This window comes from Mustela lutreola, chromosome 12 (assembly GCF_030435805.1).
Source record: "Mustela lutreola isolate mMusLut2 chromosome 12, mMusLut2.pri, whole genome shotgun sequence".
NCBI classification, from domain to species: Eukaryota; Metazoa; Chordata; class Mammalia; order Carnivora; family Mustelidae; genus Mustela; species Mustela lutreola.
Window position 1 is genome coordinate 94,960,043 of NC_081301.1, and position 22,111 is coordinate 94,982,153.

General features: G+C 35.1%; 1 protein-coding gene across 1 annotated transcript in view; it reads left to right on the forward strand.

Annotated features, from left to right (window-relative positions):
* The window catches only part of JAK2 (Janus kinase 2), a 140,076-nt gene that overhangs the window by 110,453 nt on the left and 7,512 nt on the right, over positions 1-22,111 (forward strand). The window contains exons 17-24 of the mRNA XM_059143324.1: positions 1,555-1,706; positions 1,853-2,003; positions 2,858-2,994; positions 10,750-10,939; positions 11,554-11,678; positions 11,861-12,033; positions 20,314-20,431; positions 21,980-22,093. Of these exons, the coding sequence (XP_058999307.1) occupies positions 1,555-1,706; positions 1,853-2,003; positions 2,858-2,994; positions 10,750-10,939; positions 11,554-11,678; positions 11,861-12,033; positions 20,314-20,431; positions 21,980-22,093 (1,160 nt within the window). The remainder of the gene's footprint in view (positions 1-1,554; positions 1,707-1,852; positions 2,004-2,857; positions 2,995-10,749; positions 10,940-11,553; positions 11,679-11,860; positions 12,034-20,313; positions 20,432-21,979; positions 22,094-22,111) is intronic.

Sequence of the window (22,111 nt, forward strand, 5' to 3'; positions counted from 1 at the left end):
TGTTATTGACATGTTCTTGATTAATCAGAAAACTTAACCACCATTTTTAGCAATCCAAATTAAGTTATAGTTACATTCTAGTCTCTCTCCATTTCTTCTTTCTTATAAGCATGTTATTATGGACTGCAAGATGATTTTTTAAAACAGTTTAAATCCCTACTTGAATGGAAGTTCAGATTTTATCTGTTTTTTAATGTGACGTTTTCTAATACATTCTTTGAGCCACAAGTAAATTATGTAAATTTTTCTTTCTTCAGTCACTAAGTAAAAATTTGAGAAGATATATTATCTACGTTGAGGTCTTATTTAATTATCCAGCTAATTCTGACTTCTAAAAACTTAGAAAACATCTTTCTTTTGGGTTTATTAGCCTTCTATTTAACACTATTAAAGGAAAAATTTCAGTCACATAGTTGAAAGGTTTTTTGGTACTAATAATGTTATAATTATATCTCATCATCTTAGTTAATTTCTCTAATTGCATGTTCTAGACATGGACTCTAAATTGATAAACTTCTGTGCATTGATGTATCCTATTGAACCAACAGTATTGAAACTTGATAGCTTATCTGATGGTGAAGACAGATAATACAGCAGAAGATGTTATAAGATCTTAAAACATATATTCAGGAAAATTTTACTCTTCGGAGTGAAAATGAAGAAAGAGAAAATTTATTCATGTGGTTAAAGAGAAAGGAACATGTACTCTTTAATCTCTTAATTATACAGCAAAGATATTCATATTGCTTTGGCAAAATATATGAAAACATACAACAGATTATCCTTCATTCTTGCATATTATTTTATTTGCTTTATCTATGCATCCATGCCAGACTACCAGAAGGTGAATTTAAAATTGCTCCCTCCTTCCTTGAATAGCGTTTTTCTGATGGGGTCAAAGACCGTAGCAACTTTAAGGGGAAATTCCTTGATCTTAGTAGAAACTACCTATGTCAGTTCTGTACTCATAGTATCTTGGTATAATTCAGTCATTCATCTGTCTGTTGGTCCTTCTTTTCTCATGTACAAGTTAGAATTGCCACTGCTGTTTAGTCATTAGAACAGCTCAGAATGATGTTAGCATTACCTTTACTACTTAGGCATTGTAAAGAAATTAAAAAAAAAAAATCCAAAGGCAGTTTAGGACAAATTATATGGAAAAGATTTGGGGTAGAGAGAGTAGGACACGAGTTGAGACGTGGACATGAGTTGAGACATGGTGACTTAATGGAAGAAAGTTTAGTTGATCCAGGATTTGTTGTGTAAGATTCTAATTCTCTCCATGCTACTAACAAATTTTGTGTCTTTGGGAAAATTATTTAGTCTTTATGGGTCTCAGTTTTATCATTGTTTAATCTGAGATATTAAATTCAATGCCCTCCAAGGTCCCTTCCAGCTCCCAAGTGTATACACCTGCTTGTATGAGGCACAAAACACACAACCCCAAACAAAAAAGACCTGATTATTCAAATGAGTTTGAAAATTATCTGCATATAAAAGAATTGTTTACTTGTGGGAACTATTTTACCATACTTTGTTCCTATCATTTAAAAGTTCTTCAGGAGAGAATACCATGGGTACCACCTGAATGCACTGAAAATCCTAAAAATCTAAATTTGGCGACAGACAAATGGAGTTTTGGTACCACTTTGTGGGAAATCTGCAGTGGAGGAGATAAACCTCTGAGTGCTTTGGATTCTCAAAGAGTAAGTTTTTATTGACTGTGATGTTGGAATTACTCTGTGATCCTTGATTTTCATTCACATGACTTGGTATCTTTCTAGCCTGTCATTAAAGAAGAAGCTTGATATCACATTCTACAATTTATTCTTATCTGTTTCTTTGATTATAGAAGCTACAGTTTTACGAAGATAGGCACCAGCTTCCTGCACCAAAGTGGACAGAATTAGCAAATCTTATTAATAATTGTATGGATTATGAACCAGATTTCAGACCTTCTTTCAGAGCCATCATACGAGATCTTAATAGTTTGTTTACTCCAGGTACGTATTGATGAAATAGTGTTACTGAAATTCCAGCTATCTTTCTATCTTTATTGTATTTAACAAATCTTTACTAATTTTGTAATCTCTTGCAGGAAGTTCCTTGATGTCTTTTTTCTTTAAGTTTTTATTTTAATTTCAGTTAGTTAACATACAGTTTTCTATTAGTTTCAGGTGTACAGCATAGTGTCTTTTAGATCTTCTTAGTTTCTTATGTTTGTATGACTTTTCCTATTTTATACATATTCTACTCCTCTTGGTTAAACAGTCTCTCCATTTTTAATGGAGAGTTCTTTAAAAATCCTGTTTTAGTTAATTAATTAATTACCAGTTAATGAATACTGTACTCCAGAAGTCTGTTTGGCTTATTTGACTTTTTAAAATCAATTTTTAAACTGCTCGTATATTTTATAATTGAGTGGTTTTCTAAACATGAAGTAGGTTTGTTTTTGTTTATTCAGTCCTGTAAAATACATAGCTGAATGTATATTATAAACATTATACATTATAAAATATAAATATAAAATTTATATGTCTGACCCATAGGTATTTCCTATTCCAATACTACTTGCCATTCTCATCAAAAAAGTCAAAATAATATCATAAATACCAAAACTACCCATGTTGGAAATTATTTATCCTTTGCAAAAGTCTTTTTTAAAAGCCTGTTAGGTTATGGGTAATAAAAAAAGACTGTCATTAATATAGCTTAAACTATTAGAGTTGTCCTCTGTCAATTTGTATGTAGTATTTCTGACTCATTCTGATTATTTTGGTTAGTTTGAATATATATCATTTTAACTCAAAAAATGTGATTTGCCAGCTTATGGTAGCAATATACTTTATTTCTCCAGATTATGAACTACTAACAGAAAATGACATGTTACCAAATATGAGAATAGGTGCCCTGGGGTTTTCTGGTGCTTTTGAAGACCGAGACCCTACACAATTTGAAGAGAGACACTTGAAATTTCTACAGCAACTTGGCAAGGTAAGATGTCAGAAGCTTTTTTTTTTTTTTTTTTTTTTTTTTTTACTTGAGAGAGAGACAGTGAGAGAGAGCATGAACGAGGAGAAGGTCAGAGAGAGAAGCGGACTCCCCATGGAGCTGGGAGCCCGATGCGGGACTCGATCCCTGGACTCCAGGATCATGACCTGAGCTGAAGGCAATCGTCCAACCAACTGAGCCACCCAGGCGCCCCTGTCAGAAGCTTTTTAAATAGCATATAATCCTAGAACATTTTATTTAGAAAATAAAGGCTTTAGGGACACTTGGGTGGCTCAGTCGGTTAAGTATCCAACTCTTGATCTCAGCTCAGATCTTGATCTCAGGGTCAGTAGTTCAAGTCCTGCACTGCAGCCCAGCATGGAGCCTATTTAAAAAAAAAGAAAGGAAAGAAAAAGTCTTTAGAGATTCTCTAAGATTCACTTCACACAAAATTTAGGGACTGTTTATAAGAAAAAAGGTTTAGTCTTCAGTTGTTAGAGAAATGCTGTGTTAAATAAATAGCTCTTTTTACTGACAAACCTTTTGGAGTCTTTAACATGTAATGTGCATTGAACATCTGTAAATGGATGATAATTATGCAGTATTTCTCCTATTGATTTGATTATGGGACTCTTTCATGGTAGAGGTGCTTTAGTTACACAATAAAGAAAGGGTCATTAAACTTTTCTACCAGTCTCCTTTTTTAGTCATCTCAGGGTGAAATAATTACTCTCATTGTCCAGAGTCTAGATGTTGACTGGACTGTGTTTGTTAACAAGACAGAGTCTCTATCTGCTAAAATTCACACAGTCATGCCTAGCCTATGTATTTTAAGTAAGACCAGGAAAAGCTTAGTTCTTAACAAGTCCAGTTAAAGTGGTAAGCTTTCTTTCTTCTCCTAAGCTTGTTAGTATAGACTTCTGTATCTTGTTGTGACTTAGAAACTGGAAAGAGAAAATCCAGGCATTTGGGGTATATTAGTTATCTTTTTTTTTTTTTTTTAAGATTTTATTTATTTATTTGTCAGAGAGAGAGCGAGCGAGAGCGAGCGAGAGCGAGCATAGGCAGACAGAGTGGAAGGCAGAGTCAGAGGGAGAAGCAGGCTCCCTGCGGAGCAAGGAGCCCGGTATGGGACTCGATCCCAGGACGCTGGGATCATGACCTGAGCCAAAGGCAGCTGCTTAACCAACTGAGCCACCCAGGCGTCCCTAGTTATCTATTTCTATGTAACCTATCACCCTAAAACTTAACAGCCAAAACCAAACATTTCTTGTCACCTAGTTTAGGAATTAGAAATTTGGGAGCAGTTTAGCTGGGTGGTTTTGGCTCAGGGTCTCTCGCAAGACTGCAGTCAAGTTGTCTTCCAGGCTTTGCCATCTCATCTGAGGACTTGACTTGGGGAAGATTTACATCCACTCACATGGCTATGGACAGGCCTCCAATCTGCTTCCCATCTTCCTACTTCTGCTTCCCATCTTACCTACGGGGGCCTTTCTGCAGGGCTGCCTCACAGCATGGCAGCTGAGAGCAGACACCATGGTGGGAGCCATGTTTTTTTTATAATCTAATCTGAGGAGTAGTATCTCACCACTTTTGCCATATTCTGTTCATTATAAATGAGGCAATAAATTCAGCCCACAGTTAAGGGGAGGGGATTATAAAGGAGCATGAGTGTCAAAGTTAGAGAACATTGGAAGGTATCTTCGAGTCTGCCAACCACACTGTGCATCTTGGCCATAAGTCTATGTTGAGAGCATCACTTTCTTATTAGTATACAGTGTGTCCAAAACTTATTAAACCTTTTTGTCTTTTATTCCCTGACCTTCCACCCCCCAAATTTATCTATTGATATCTTAGAAAGTGATTTTTAGAACAGTTTGGGAAGTGATCCTTTCAACTTAAGAATAGTATCTTCATTTCACAATGAGAAAAATTAAGGTCCAAAGAGGTTAAGTAACTTATCTGTGATCAAATAGCTCGATAGTAGCAGATGTGAGATCAGATCTTCCTCTGTTCCTACTCCTGTGCTATCTCTGCTCTCTCACTTATGTATTTGTTTTTGTTTGTGCGGGTATACTTCAGTTGCATTATCTTCTGTTACCTTTTGGCGCAAGTCATAGCATATGAAGAGATAAAGAAAATAATTATTTTATTTCCCTCAGGGGCTACATTGCAAAATTGTTTATGGAAAAGGCAGAAATTAGTGTAACATGACTTATTCATGGGTTTATTGTTGAATAAATCTTGATTTATTGTTAATTATATGCAGATATTTTCATGACCAGAAACACTCGTCATTAGACTAGTAACCATAGTCACTAGTCATCACAAAATAATGAAAACCTTAAAATTATTTTTTGTTATTCTGAACAAGCCATTTAATTTCTGTCATCCTTAGATCCAGCCTTACTGTATATTATATATCCTAGAGATCTTTTTTGGTAGACTCTACAGAAAGTTCTAGAAAATAAAATTCAACTTACCTGAAGTAAAGGGAACAATCTAAAGTGAAATTTCATTATCTTCAGTTGATTTTTTAATAAGCATCTTAATTCTTATACTTTTATATTTTCTCAGCTGTTAATATGAACATGAATATATGAACATTTGTTTGATTAAGACCATTTTCTAGGGGGAAATAAAAGGACATTTCAAATTCCAATATCCAAAGTGGATTCCTTCACTTCAGGAGTCAGACTTTTTAAACCAGTGAATGAACACTTAAAGGGCAGTCTAGAAATAAGACATCTTTGAGAAGATCTGAATTACTTCTAGATTTTTGGGTTTTTCCCCTGAAATGATGTGGCTTTTATATACAAAAGCTGAGTTATTTTAAATGTGAGGTGCTCTGCTGGTCATTGTGGATATGGGATATAGTAATTGCCTTAGTAGAGTTTACAGAGGAGGTGGATCGCAACTGACAATTAGAGAACAGTGTGATAAGTACATACTGTATTTAAATTTCATACTGATCACAATTTCTAAAATTTTCATAATAGGTGGATTGGTAGAAATGTCAATACTGTAATTTCATGTATATTTATGAACTATTCAAATATTGAGATATTGCATAATTTTCTAATTACAGGTTGCTTTTTTCATGTAAAATTCTACTAACATAGGCCTTATTTTGGTTATTTTAAGAGTTTTTTAAAAAGAGGGTGCAACACTGTGGTGTTATTCAGTAATCAGTAATCTGGATAATTAAAATTACCCAGAAAGTATTCCTGTTAAGCAGTTACACAATAAATTGTAGTCTACTTATTTATACAAGAATATTATTAAATTATTTTCAGGAGTATCAGAGGCATTATTAGGGTATGCTTCTTTTTTTAGAGAATTCCTTATTTTTCATAATTACCCCTTTATTTATTCTTTATTACATGTGTTAATGTGCTTTCTCATAGACTGGGGTGGTATCTCATTGTGGTTTTGAGTTGTAGTTCCCTGATGCCTAGTGATGTTGAGCATTCTTTGAAATGTAATTCTAAAAGTGAATATACTATATTTACAACATTCTGCATTATTGCAGCTTTGAGTTATTTCCTTTTACTTTTCAGCATTTTTAGTTTTTTACATAGTTCTTTGGATTTAACATTATTTTAATATGTGAATTGGTAAAATTAATATGTGAATTAATATGTGTAATATTAATTCTAATATGTGTATAGAATTAATATATGAATTAATAATGAAGGAGACTTTCAGGATGGCTTTTTTTTTTTTTTAAGATTTTGTTTATTTATTTGATAGAGAGAGAGCACAAGCAGAGCAGCAGAGGGAAAGGGAGAAGCAGGTTCCCCACTGAGAGAGGAGCCCAATACGGGCATCAATCCCAGGAGCCTGGGATCATGACCTGAGCCGAAGACAGTCACTTAACCAGCTAAGCCACCCAAGTGCCCCAAAGGATGGCATTTTCAAAAAGTATTTTTCACTAGTTTAGTTTGTAGAAAATGAAAGGAAAGTAGTATGGTCTTTAGTTAGTGGCACCTATTTTAATATGGCTATTTCCTAGCTGCATTTAATACTGTAATATTAACTTCATCTTCATTTATTTGAAAAAATTGATATGTTCAATTGCCTTATTGAATCTAAATCCAAAATGCCATCCCTACAAAAGTTCTCGTGTGTCACCTTTTCATTTTATAAAAACACAGCTCTTGGTATACTGTGTTTCTTTATTCTTTTCAATTAGCAGCATGGCAAAAATATTCAAAGGAAGGATTTGTACTTAAAATTATGTCTGTATTAAAAAAAAAGACAACAGAAATAATGATTTATTTTAATTTAATACTCATAAAGGGAGCTAAGAAAATATTGCAAAACCTTTCTTCTGCTACTTGAATTCTAAAATGAGTAATTTTGTAATCTTACTTTATACTAATGCCCTCATATACTTCTATTCTTTACTCTTCACCTCAGTTAAAACATAATTTTTTAAAAAATCCTCTTTTTCCCTATTCCTTCATGGTCCAGATCTGGGATACACAGATCTGGACCTTGCTGCTGCTACTTTTCAAACATCAGACTATCAGGCATCATTTTTAGTCCCATGTGAATATGGTTATTATTCCCTCCTCATCATTGGCCAGCATCTTGGTTGATGCTCCACATTCCTTGAGTACTTTTAGTACACACTGTTTTCATCTTCACCTTGCCTCTGCCATTATTTTGGGCACGGATTCAATACCCTGTACCCCAATGTTTATAGCAGCAATGGCCATGGTTGCCAAACTGTGGAAAGAACCAAGATGCCCTTCAACGGATGAATGGATAAGGAAGATGTGGTCCATATACACTATGGAGTATTATGCCTCCATCAGAAAGGAGGAATACCCAACTTTTGTGGCAACATGGACAGGACTGGAAGAGATTATGCTGAGTGAAATAAGTCAAGCAGAGAGAGTCAATTATCATATGGTTTCACTTATTTGTGGAACATAACAAAAAGCATGGAAGACATGGGGAGTTAGAGAGAAGGGGGTTGGGGTAAATTGGAAGAAGAGGTGAATCATGAGAGACTATGAACTCTGAAAAACAATCTGAGGGGTTTGAAGTGGCGGGGGTGTGGGAGGTCGGGGTACCAGGTGGTGGGTATTATAGAGGGCACGGATTGCATGGAGCACTGGGTGTGGTGAAAAAATAATGATGCTGTTATGCTGAAAATAAATAAATGGGAAAAAAAAAAGAAAATAGAGGCATTCTAAATTAAAACGGTGAGATTGATTTCTATCAATGTGATGAAGATTTAGAAAAATTATAGTGTTTAGTGTTGTCAGGAATATGATGAAATTGACATTTTTCCACTGCTATTAGAACTTAAATCAGTGACCCTTTTAAGAGAACTTCTGGTATCAGGGGCCTTTGAAATGTCCGTATCCTTTGAACTGCTAATTCTGCTTATAAGAAGAGTATCCTTATTAGAGATGTACAAAGGTATTTATGAATATAATTGAATCCATTTTTAAAACTTCTCTTAACTATATATATTTCTATTTTCAATTTAAAAAATCAATACATTCGTAATATACAGTAATTAAAAATCACATTTTCAAGAAATACACAGTGGCATTGGAAAATAAATTTTATGAGCATATTGTTAAGTAGGGGGAAAGAACATAAAACGCTGTTATTTCCTGCCTGTGTTTTTAAAAATGTATTTTAGAATAATTTCTTAGTAAGGCAGTATGAAATAGGTATTTATTATCCTCCATTTTAAGGTGGGGGTAGCTGGTATTACAGAGAGAAGTGACTTGCCCAAGGTCCCAAAGAGAGTAAGTGGTGGACAAGATTCTAGCCCCAGTCATCAGACTCCAGAGTCCCAAGTCTTATCCACTTTACAGTGTGGTCTTTGTAATAAGAGACTTAACTTTGAGACTAATATATGGTCTAGTTTTTTTTTTGTTGTTTTGTTTTTTAGATTTTTATTTATTTATTTGACAGAGAAAGCACACAAGCAAGGGGAGCTGCAAGCAGAGGGAGAGAGAAAAGCAGGCTCCCTGCTGAGCCTCGAACCTGATGCGGGGCTTGATCCCAGCACCCCAGGATCATGACCTGAGCCAGAGGCAGATGCTTATCTAACTGAGCCACCCAAGCGCCCCTAGTTTTTGTTTTTGACTTTTACATATATAACTGGAAATATAGTCACTTAGCATCTTGTAGCTCAAGGACTACATTGTTTTATTGTAGAAAAGCAGGAATGCCATAATATATTAATTGGATTAATGGAAAAAACTAATACTTAATTTTAAATGTTATGTATCAACCTAACAATTCTATCTAGACAGTAAGTCTTAAATAAAAAGAGAGTTGATTTTGTTAAGGATTGGCCTTTAAAAATTTTTGGAAACATCCTGATAGGCTAAAAAAATATCTTCTTCTTCTTCATTTTTTTTTTTTTAAGTTTTTTTAATTTATTGAGAGAAGGAGTGGGGAGGGCCCAGAGGGAGAGTGAAAGGGAGAAGTGGATCCATCACAGGACCCTGAGATTGTGACCTGAGCCGAAGGCAGACACTTAACTCACTGAGCTGCCCAAGCGCCCTAAAATTTCTTCTTTTCTTGAGCAAATAAATCAACCTTGTGTTAGTCTGCTCAGGTTGCCATAACAAAATACCATCGCTGGGGGCTTGAACAACAATTTCTTGCAGTTCTGGAGGCTGAAAGCCTAAGATTAAGGTGCTGGCAGGGTTTAGTTTCTTTCTTTCTTTCTTTTTTTTTTTTTTTTAAGATTTTATTTATTTATATGGCAGACAGAGATCACAAGCAGGCAGAGAGGCAGGCAGAGAGAGAGAGAAGGAAGCAGGCTCCCCGCTGAGCAGAGAGCCCGATGCGGGGCTCGATTCCAGGACCCTGGGATCATGACCTGGGCTGAAGGCAGAGGCTTTAACCCACTGAGCCACCCAGGCGCCCCCAGGGTTTAGTATCTAGTGAAGATTCTCTTCTTGGCTTCCATATGACTACCTTCTTGGCTGTGTCTTCACATGGCAGAGAGATCTGGTGTCTTTCCTCTTTTTATAAAGGCACCAGCCTCACCTTTATGATCTCATTTAACATCATGTCTTCACTGGCCCTGTCTTCAAATACACTCACTTTGGGGGTTAAGGTTTTCTCACAGGCATTTGGGGGGAACACAGACATTCAGTCCATAATAGACCCTTCCTCATTCTGTCCAGCTCATTGTCAGTGATATCAAAGGGTATATTGTGAAGCAGCAAAGATCTCCATGGGAGTTAGTGATAGAGATTTAGGAGTTCCCTGACGTGTCTCTTGGCTTTTTTTTTTTTTTTTAAGATTTTTTAAAAAATTTATTTATTTGTCAGAGAGAGACAGCACAAGCAGGCAGAGGCAGAGATAGAGGCAAGCTCCCCACTAAGCAAGGAACCCAATGTGGGACTCGATCCCAGGACCCTGGGAACATGACCTGAGTTGAAGGCAGCGGCTTAACAGACTGAGCCACCCTGGCGTCCCATCTCTTGGCTTATCTTAATAATTCATGTTCATGATTTGTTTAAATGCCTTTTTGAAGTTGTTTATATTTCAGCCTATAATTTCTTTGGAAGAAAATAAATTTATAGATTTACTGCCTTATCTGTTGAAATATTATTTCCTTTTCTTATCCTAAAAGTTGCCTAATGTAAGCTTAGAAATCCATCTGCTAATTCTAGCTACTGTATACTGAATTGTCTATAAAATTTGAATTTATTCATAATTTGTCTAGAAGACTTTGAGGTCTCTATCCTACTGTGACGTGTTGTTTAGGGTAATTTTGGCAGCGTGGAGATGTGCCGGTATGACCCCCTGCAGGACAACACTGGGGAGGTGGTGGCTGTGAAGAAGCTCCAGCACAGTACTGAGGAGCACCTGAGAGACTTTGAGAGGGAGATTGAAATCCTGAAATCCCTGCAGCATGACAACATTGTGAAGTACAAGGGAGTGTGCTACAGTGCTGGTATGTTGCCCATTGAAACCTAGTTTGAACTCAAGGTATGTCCTTGGCATCCTGGGTAATGGAAACAAAATGTCTCAAGATCTGGACTTCTCCTCTGCCAGTGCCTAAGGAGAGAAGCGTTCTTGTGACTCTAGATTGTGCCTGGATGTGCTGGGCTAGAACTACAGGAAGTCTTTGACTTCTAGGTTAATCCTTCTTTTCACTGAGGTTGGTGGTTACCATGCTTGCTTAAGCTTACTGAGAGACTATCATTTTTAAATAAATTGTCTTTGCTCACTTTTTATTTGAAAATATTTTTAAGATTAGATACTTTTTGTTCAGTACAGATAAGGAGAAAGGAAATTTTCTCATCAGCTTACCTGGGTTTGCATAATGGGTTACACAAGGTTAAACCATAACTATTTTTTAAGCTTCTTTTTAAAACTTTTTGATTGAAAAAGGCTGTGTTCTTAACTACTGCATCACTTAATTTATGATCAAGTTTTGTCATCTTAGAGTTTATATATATCTTTTAAGTCATTTATGTATGTTTGTTTTTAAGTCATTATGTATGTTTGTTCTCTAATATTTTATCAGTGAAATATGACATTGTGTTCTCATTTGTGTGTTAAAAGGTCGGCGTAATCTAAGATTAATTATGGAATATTTACCATATGGAAGTTTACGAGACTATCTCCAAAAACATAAAGAACGGATAGATCATAAAAAACTTCTGCAGTATACATCTCAGATATGCAAGGTATATAATATCCTCGCTACTTGTTGTAAATAAAAAGAACATGCTGAAGTAATTGCTACAAAGTCCTCTAGAGTTTTTTTAGAAGATTAAGGAAGTCTAGAGAGATAGATGGAGGAAAGACCCATTTAAGTTGTTTACATTTATAAAACTTAGCTGAAATAAGAATGTTATTTTATCCATAGGGCATGGAGTATCTTGGTACAAAAAGATATATCCACAGGGATCTGGCAACAAGGAATATATTGGTGGAAAATGAAAACAGGGTAAAAATTGGAGATTTTGGGTTAACCAAAGTCTTGCCACAAGACAAAGAATACTACAAAGTGAAAGAACCTGGTGAAAGTCCCATATTCTGGTGAGTATATTTTAGTATAATAAAGTAAAATTTTAGAGCACAAACTTCAAACTTTGTTGTTATTAGTATTAGTAGTTCATCATTTATATATTTCTAATGATACCAAAAATTTATCCTGCTTACATTGGGCTAAATGCATTTCATGGATTATCTCCTCTAATCTTTATAACTACCCTTGGAGAAGATGTATTATTATCTCTATGTTAAATATGAGGAAACTGAAGTACAGACAGGTGAAATAGCTTGCTCATGGTCATATGACCAATAAATGGTAAAATTAGGATTCAAACCCAGAGAGTCTGTTTTTAGAATTTGTGCTTTTAAGCTTTCCTAACCATGGTGGTGATTTAGTCTGTCATTAAAGGAACATTTTATAGCAGTTTGAAGCTAAAGGTAATTTTTGATCTTTAATTAAAATTATGAGTTGCAAGGAACATACAAACTAATTTTTTATGTGGTATGCATTGTTGTTTTATTGCTTTGTGCTGTGATGCAGTCTTCTTTTTTATGTCTTAGTTCATTTATGGTACATTTTGTTTTATAGGAATAAATTGCTGAAATTATATTTAAATGTTTAAATTTGGGATATATCCCAAATAGGCTTTAATTCTGGTTTATTCATCTGAAATAATACTTTTAAAATTATATTGTTTAAATCAGATGATACTGTTAAGGGCTATGTTTTGTTTATTTTAATTAAGTATATTTTATTAACATTTTGGATTTCTGACTTAAAAGTTAGAATTACTAATATAAACAATATAACTGTCAATATATAAATATTTGTGTGATTCATCAGTATTATTAGAAACATAGATTATTCAGTTAGCTACTAAGTTCATTGATGATCCATATATGTTGGTTATCTTTTTTTTTTTTTTTTAAGATTTTATTTGAACAAGAGAGAGATCATGAGCGGTGGGGGGTGGGTAGAGGGAGAAACAGACTCCTTGCTGAGCTGGGAGCCCCATATGGGACTCACTTCCAGGACCCTGGTATCATGACTTGAGCTGAAGGCAGATATTTAACGACTGAGCCACCCAGGCGCCCTGGTTAGTTATCTTCACTTATTTTGTATCTGTAAGTTTTACAACTTACCCCAGCTATTATAAACTGGGAGAAAATTAGATAAGAAAGCCCAAGTGATTTAAAACAAATTATACCTGGGGCGCCTGGGTGGCTCAGTGGGTTAAAGCCTCTGCCTTCGACTCAGGTCATGATCTCAGGGTCCTGGGATCGAGCCCCGCTTTGGGCTCTCTGCTTAGCAGGGGGCCTGCTTCCTCCTTTCTCCCTCCCTGCCTCTCTGCCTACTTGTGATCTCTTTCTCAAATGAATAAATAAAATCTTAAAAAAAAAATTTTACCCAAACAATGAATCATAGAACACTACATCAAAAACTAATGATCTCCCTGATATGAGGAAGTGGTGATGCAACATGGGGGCTTAAGTGGGTAGGAGAAGAATCAATGAAACAAGATGGGATTGGGAGGGAGACAAACCATAAGTGACTCTTAATCTCACAAAACAAACTGAGGGTTGCTGGGGGGAGGGGGGTTAGGAGAAGGGGGGTGGGGTTATGGACATTGGGGAGGGTATGTGCTTTGGTGAGTGCTGTGAAGTGTGTAAACCTGGCGATTCACAGACCTGTACCCCTAGGGATAAAAATATATGTTTATAAAAAATAAAAAATTAAAAAAAATTAATGATGTACTGTATGGTGACTAATATAACACAATAAAAAAATAGAACAAATGGATTATTACATAGAAGAGTAATATATAATGGCATTGTGGATATTTTAAAGAAAAGCACTTATCTTTTTTTTTAAGTTTTTCTTCCCCAAATCTTTATTATCCCTGAAATTATAGTACTATTTAATTAACTCTGACATATAGTATACTTTCTTCTGGAAAGGAACCTGTTATTGAACATCAACAACTAAAAAAATGCCCATGAATATACAATAATCATGTTTGAAATACTGTTGTGTCCAAAATTCACTTCCTATAAATCTAGTGGGGGTGGAGATGGGGAATAAGTCCATAAAGCAAGGCAGGCAATGAATTTAACTAAATGACATGTACATGGGTGTTTATTGTTCTCTAATTTCTGTATGTTTGAAATCTTTCATAATAATAAAAACACTTTTAAGGAACAGCTTGGGTGATAATCAATAGCATTACCACCATCTAATTATTTTTAGGGTATAAGTGAAATATAAAATATAGAATATAAGACTCATCTAAACTTAACTATCTACTTTGGTCAGATACCCAGTGATACATGAATTTCATTCTTTTTTTCCAGAATGAGAAATAAAAGAAGTTAAATGGAATTAAGAAATTCATAGAGTTATGAATTTCATAGAATTAAGAAATCCATAAAGCCTAGTTATATGAATTCCAGTGATTTAGGCATGCTTAATGAATATACTTTAATGAATATACTTTAATATACTTTAATAAATACTTCTTAAGTACCTACTGTTCCAAACACCATAGAAGGAACTTGGGATATGAAGGTAGGGTCAATATCAGGAAGAAGGAAAAAACAAAAAACAAAAAAAACTGTGCCCAGACACTAGGAAGGCCAGACTAAAAAGAAAAGTTTTATGTGGCAGCCATATTCAACTGCCAGGTCCACTATGCATTTTCCCTTCCCTTTAAGAGCTCATAGTTTAGAGGAAAAAATCAAACGTATGGTCAAATCATTGTAACGTAGTATATAAGTGGAAGAATGAAGAAGATGATGGGGAAACATAAGAATGCAAATAATTCTGATTATTTAAATTAATCAGAGAAAAGCTCAATTAAGAAATGATATTTCAGGGGTGACTGGGTGGCTCAGTGGGTTAAGTGGCTGCCTTTGGCTCAGATATGATCCTGGGGTCCTGGGATGGAGCCCTCCATCAGGCTCCCTGCTCAGCAACGAGTCTGCTTCTCCCTCTCTCTCTGCCCCTCCTACAGCTTGTGCTCTCTCTCTTGCTCACTCACTCTGTCTCTAAATATATATATATATAAAATTTTTTTAAAAAAGAAATGAAATTTCAACTATTGATTAGTAGTTTACCAGGTAGAGAAGAGGAAAGGCATTCCATGAGGAGGGGGAAAACTTGTTTGTGTAAATAAATAGATAGGAATGGAAGGAGTTTTGTTATAAGAATATTCATTTCTATGAGTCCTTCTGAGATAAGTAGTAAAAAAATATATAGTGATGTACCATTAAAGTTTATCTGTTAGCTGGCAATTTCATTAGATCCATTCTTTTTTTTTTTTTTTAAAGATTTTATTTATTTTATTTGACAGACAGAGATTACAAGTAGGCAGAGAGGCAGGCAGAGAGAGAGGGGAGGAAGCAGGCTCACTGCTGAGCAAAGAGCCCGATGTGGGGCTCGATCCCAGGAACTGGGATCATGACCTGAGCCGAAGGCAGAGGCTTTAACCCACTGAGCCACCCAGGTGCCCCTAGATCCATTCTTTTTTAATTTTTTAGAAAACAAAGAATTAAACCACTGGACTTTCAAAAGAGAAATCATTAGAGTCATTCCTTTTCTCAGTGTCTGGGATATATACCAAAAGTTTTTCAAAAGTCTGACATCATGTTTCAATTGAAGTAAGTTATTAAAATTGTGAAATTATAAAATTAAAATTAGAAAAATAAATTGTGGAGTACATGCACAGAGGCATGTTTATAACAAAGCATATATGCCAGAGTACTTTTCTTTCAAGATTACTTCTTTTCTAATTTTAAATATTTAGTTTCATGCCTAATTTTATATTTTTTGTTATAAAGAAAGCTCCTAAATTTTATAAGCTTTGGGCCCTGTATTTCTCTATGAATATCTGGAAATCACAAGGACAGTCAAGATAAACTTCAGATGATAGGTATCTAGTATAATTAATTTTATATTGTTATAAAAATCATTTCTCATTACTTAGTTTGTAATAAATAATACAGAATAAAATGTAGCTAAGATTATAATGTATGTAATAAAGTATATGGTAAAAGATCTATTATTCCTTCAGTAAATGTGTTGGGAAGAGGTATGTATCAAACTCTGATATTTTACTTTGGAGAACTATTAAGAAGTCAGTATAAAAATCAGAAGTAACATTTTTTTTTAAATTATGCAGATCTACTTTTATTGAAACAGAAAAGATGTCCATCCTAGGGTGCTAGGAGAAAAGTGTTACAGTATAGCGTCAGAAGTAACATTTTTATTGTGATCAAAATTTTCCTGTGTATTTAATGGAAAAGAAAGCTATCTACTGCTAAAGACTAGTCACGTAGGCAGTTGGCATATAGTTTTATATTTATATTAGAAAATATTAAATTTTTTATATAATGTAATTAAGCTGACTAAATTTTGTGTAAATATTTCAGAACATGAATTGATAAAACAGGTTTTAACTGGGGGCACTGCTGTGTGTGGCTCAGTCAGTTAAGCATCTGACTTTTTTTTTTTTTTAAAGATTTTATTTATTTATTTGACAGAGAGAGAGATCACAAGTAGGTGGAGAGGCAGGCAGAGAGAGAGGAGGAAGTAAGCTCCCTGCTGAGCAGAGAGCCCAATGCGGGCCTCGATCCCAGAACCCTGAGACCATGACCTGAGCTGAAGGCAGAGGCTTAACCCACTGAGCCACCTAGGCGCCCAGCATTTGACTCTTGATATCAGTTCATTTCAGGTCCTGATCTCAAGGTTGTGAGTTCAAGCCCCATGCTGGGCTCTACACTGGGTATGGAGCCTACTTTAAAAAAAAAAAAAAATAGGTTTTGGGTGCCTGGGTGGCTCAGTCATTAAGTGTCTGCCTTTGGTTCAGATCATGATCTCAGGATCCTGGGATCGAGCCCCTCATCGGGCTCCCTGCTCAGTGGGAAGCCTGCTTTTCCCTCTCCCACTCCCCCTGCTTGTGTTCCCTCTCTTGCTGTGTCTCTTGCTGTCAAATAAATAAAGTCTTTTTTAAAAAAATAGGATTTAAATGATTAATTGAATAACAAATACTAAATCTGAAGTGTTGAAAGGGAATGCATATAATTTTTATCCATGGGATTAGCCATCATACCATTTTTTAAAAATATTTTATTTATTTATTTGAAAGAGCATGAGCAGGGGTGAGGCAGAGGGATAGAGGAAGAAGGAGAAGCTGACTTCCCACTGAGCAGGGAGCCCGAGGTAGGGCTCGATCCCAGGACCCTGAGATCATGACCTGAGCTAAAGGTAGATGCTTAACTGACTAAGCCACCCAGGTGCCCCTAGCCATATCTTTTAAACAATCCTTGTTATCTATATTACTTTTCTTGCTCAAAAGTGCTCTTTGTTTTAAGCTAACATGTTCCAGCATGTCCTAGGGTTGGTATTAAGAAGAACTGAAAGAAAAATGCTTCTGATAAAATAATTATTAAAGCAGGCTCTGGGACTCATGGAGGATCCTTATACTATTCTTGCTGTAGAGTATCCCTTGGAAAATCTTTGTAAATACCTGGGGTTACTCTTCACCTGGTTTGAAGACCTCTGTACAATACATGTGATAAGAATCTGACCCTAGATTGTAACAGTGGTATTGGGTTAGGAGACTGATTTGATATATATATATTTTTTTAAGATTTTATGTATTTATTTGACAGACAGAGACCACACGTAGGCAGAGAGGCAGGCAGAGAGAGAGGGAGAAACAGGCTCCCTGCTGAGCAGAGAGCCTTGATGCGGGACTCGATCCCAGGACCCCAAGATCATGACGTGAGCCGAAGTCAGAGGCTTAATCCACTGAGCCACCCAGGCACCCCTGATTTCATATATTTTTAAGATATATTCTAAAGGCACTTGATGGCTCATTAGCTATTGGATTGAAAGATGAGTCAAAAATAATTCTTTAGATTTCTACCTGGGGAGTAAGCTAAATTGTTGATGCCATTCATCATATAGGGTAAGTAAAACAACCAGCCGGTTGTGGAAAAGGAGGATGGAGTTCTCTTTGCCACCACTTTATTTAACGTGCAAGTGTTCAGTAAGTCAAAGCACACAAAAACAGTCAAGATACAGTTATAAGTTTAGGAGATGTTAGTGGATAGGTGAATGAATACTATCTAATAGAAAGTTTTTGACAAAAAGGTAAAGCTCTGATGATGGAACCTTGGAAAACCCAAATTTAAAAGATGGAGAAAAGGGAAAGTGTTAGGGAAATATAATTAAAAATGAAATCTCCTCCGAACCCAGAAAACCTCTGCACAAAGATAGAAGAGAAAGAAAAATTTTATTACTGAATAAACTTTAATCCTGAAGTCATGGCATCACAAGCAACCTGCTAAGAGATTGCAAAGACAGAAAGAAAGCTCACTTTTTTTATATGGCCAGATTCAACCCATTACATAATGTTCTCAAGATAAACAGTAGCCAGTCCTCAAGTAAGACACATAATTTACTCTAAGTTCACTTGGTAATTAGAGTGACCATCTGCATTGGCTAATTGGCATTATCCATAGGAAAAACAAACTTCTCATATCTTTATGATAGGAGATATTTTTGCAACTTGGGAGGAGGCACCTGCAAGAAGTTAAACTCTTACATCCCACAAAAACTGGGAGGTCAAGGTGCTACTTGTTTTGGAAAGGTGGTTCCCAGTTTCTTGAGAAAGACATTCTTGCATCATAAAGCTGGGAAGAGTCTTTTAAGCATAATTTAAAAAAAAATTTACATACATTTTAAAGAGACAAAGGATTAAGTTTTCTAAAGTAAATGCTCTAAGAAAAAGGAGGAAGAGTCTTTTCCTTCATTTTCATCAGGGAGATTTTTTTTTTTCTTTTTTGATTTGTATTTATCCTTACATGGGAGAGAGAAAACCAGCCTTGGAGATGAGAGGGGAAATTGTAGACAGTGCTTTCATGAAAATGAAAGGAAGAGACTGTTTTGCAAGCTTTGGGGTGAATGTCTTTAAGAAGGTTTATTCCATTTGTGAGATAAAACTAATATACATTTAAAAATAACTATGTGAAAAATTTTTTGAATCTAAATGTAAAAAAATAGCCTGATTATAGTATGGACAATAAATGTTATAGAAATTTAATGGCATGAGGTCATTAAGACCTTAAGTGGCAGAGAAAGGTCTGTGGAAGTGAGGAAACTTAAATTGGATTTTGAAGGAGAGATTGAATTTATGTAATTCATATGTTTAATCTCATTAGTCTTAAACAGATCTTTGTCACTGTCCTCTGTAATAAGGATAAACTTAGCAGTGGGACCATGATACAGTCCATTAGCCAAAGTCCTCCCTTGGATAGTGTTGATACTTGAGTAGATAATGACACCATTTTCCCCTGTGAGTTTACATTTTTGCGTTTCCTGTCATAATCGCCCTCCTTATGATTAACAAGTTCTTTCATGTTTATGGCTTTAGGTCTTGTTCCAGTTTAGAAGCCATTTTTCCCCCTCCCAGGAGACTTACTAGCTCAATTCATTTAAAACTTTAACTTGCAAGGAGCAGCTTCCCTACCCCCCTCCATCCCCCACCCCAAGTCCTGGAAGGTACTTTGCAGTTAACTTTGGTGTTACTTATAATAGATTTTTTGGATTTGAGTTATCTTAGTGTGCCAGAGGTTCCCAAGACCACCCTTAGGTTTGATGATTCACTGGGAGGACTCACAGGGCTCAGCATACAGGCATACTCATGGCTATGATTCATTTCAGAGAAAGGATATGTAGCAGAATCATTAAAGGGAAAAGCCATTTGGGGCAAAACCTGGAGGAAACTGAGCACAAAGCTTCCAAGGGTCCTCTCCCAGAATAGTCACTCGGGACACATTCAATTTCCCCAGAGAACGTGACAACTCATTCTCTGCCTGGCATGTACCAAAATTCCAGACTCCCAGAAAGAAAGCAGGTGTTCAGTATAGACCATATTTTTTAGGCCCAGTGAGCACTCTTCTCACTTAGGGAACTGTGGCAACCCTTCTGAAATCTTATTTCCAGGCACAGTCAGTTGTCAACATTGTAAACAAGGCTTTTGAGGATGGTAGCCTCAGACCTGCTTATGTTAACTCTTTTCTATACAGCTTGTCTTTTTAGTCCAGTGATTTTCAGGTAAAGTCAAGAGTTGGCATATCAAATAACTTTTTTTGTAATGAAGTGTAGCTGGTACATGTTACATTAGTTTCAGGTGTACACACTGTGATTCAAGGAGTCTATATGTTCTTTGCTGCTCACCACAGCTGTAGCTACTGTCTGTCACCACACAATGCTACTACAGTTCAAGTAACTGTCTTATGAATGTGTTTCGTATGTTATAGGTATGCTCCAGAATCACTGACAGAGAGCAAGTTTTCTGTGGCTTCAGATGTTTGGAGCTTTGGAGTGGTTCTCTATGAACTTTTCACATATATTGAGAAGAGTAAAAGTCCCCCAGCGGTTAGTGTGCTTTTTCTTTACTTTTGACTTTTCTTAACATGAGAAAAGCTTTTTCCAAAGAATAATAGTAAGCTTAGGACTCATTTTAGAGCCTCTTATTGCTTATTTGGAAGACAACATCCAACAAAATAATCCTAAACTTTAACTCATTAAGTTAACTTGCATTTTCAAAAGGGAGGAGGTTAGAGAGGAAAATAAATTAGTAAAAAGTAAATAAAAGGGAGGAGGTTGTATACGTTCTTTATGTTATTTTTAGTAAATCTAATTTATTCACTCTAGAAATTATTGAAAAATTTAAACATTTAAAAAAAAATTTCCCTGTTCTAGAATTTTTTTAATAAGGAAACCAGAAAAAGAAAATAAAAATCATCTCTAATTAATCTTCTTAAGGTAACCATTTTAATATTGTGTGTTTTCTTCCAGGCTTTTTACAATTTTATGTATGAAAGTGAAATGTTATCAAAAATATTTCTTTTATAAAACAAAAGTCATACTGTACACTTTGCTATTCTGCTTTTTCATAAGTTTTATAGCATGGATATTTTACCTATATTAGTAAATGTTTTCTACAAATATAACTTCTAACTTCTGGGAAGCAGTTTATCATAAGAATATAATTTCTGGACAGTTCTTTTCCATTTTTCAGTCTAATTTTAAGTAATACTTCAGTGAACATAGTGAATTTCCTTATGTATAAATATTTATCTCTTGTCAGCTTAGAATAAAAGTACAATTATAGGTAAAGGATTAGGAACTCTCTTAAAGCTTTTTATTTATTTCAAAATGATTTCCAGAAAAATTGTACCAGATTGTACTCTCAATAACAGTGCCTAAGAGTTTACATTTTATCATCTGCCAGTATTGACCATTATATTATGCAGTTTGGTCAAATTGATAGACGTTATATTTATTTGATTTTAATTTGTACTTCTCCTATTAGTGTGATTGAGTGCATATTTATTGGATATTTGGAGTTTATATATATATATGTGTGCATTATCTCATGTGCTTTGCCCATTTTTATATTCATAATTTTTCTTACCTACTTATAAGAACACTTTATAACTCTCTAAATGATGTGTTCATAAATATTTCTCTAGCTTATAGTTCAGGCTTTACTTTTAGGAATTTTTAACATACAAATATTTTCTCTCCATTGCATTTATGCTTATATATGCATTCTATGTTATCTTTTTATTAAGTCCTCTTTTACAGTCAACATTTATTTTAGCTGAAATGTAATATGATATGTTAAAGCAACAATAAAAATACCAAAGCAAATATGTTTTAGTTCACCTGTTTTGAGCCCTTCTCAGGAAATTTGTGCCAAGCATATTATAGTTATGGAAATGGCATGATAGGCGTTCCACATTCAGTTGTCTTTTGTGAAATATGATTGAAAAGAAAGGTTTTGGTGCCCAAAATAGTTTGTCCTTAAAAGGTCTCAAACATATCAGAAGACATACATATACAAAATTTTTCACATTTACTGGAAGTTGGGAAACTGATTCAAATTAAATATCATTGAAAAGTGGGTTTGTATTACAGGAATTTATGCGCATGATTGGCAATGACAAACAAGGACAGATGATTGTGTTTCATTTGATAGAACTCCTGAAGAATAATGGAAGATTACCAAGACCAGATGGATGCCCAGATGAGGTAACCCAAAAAACCATT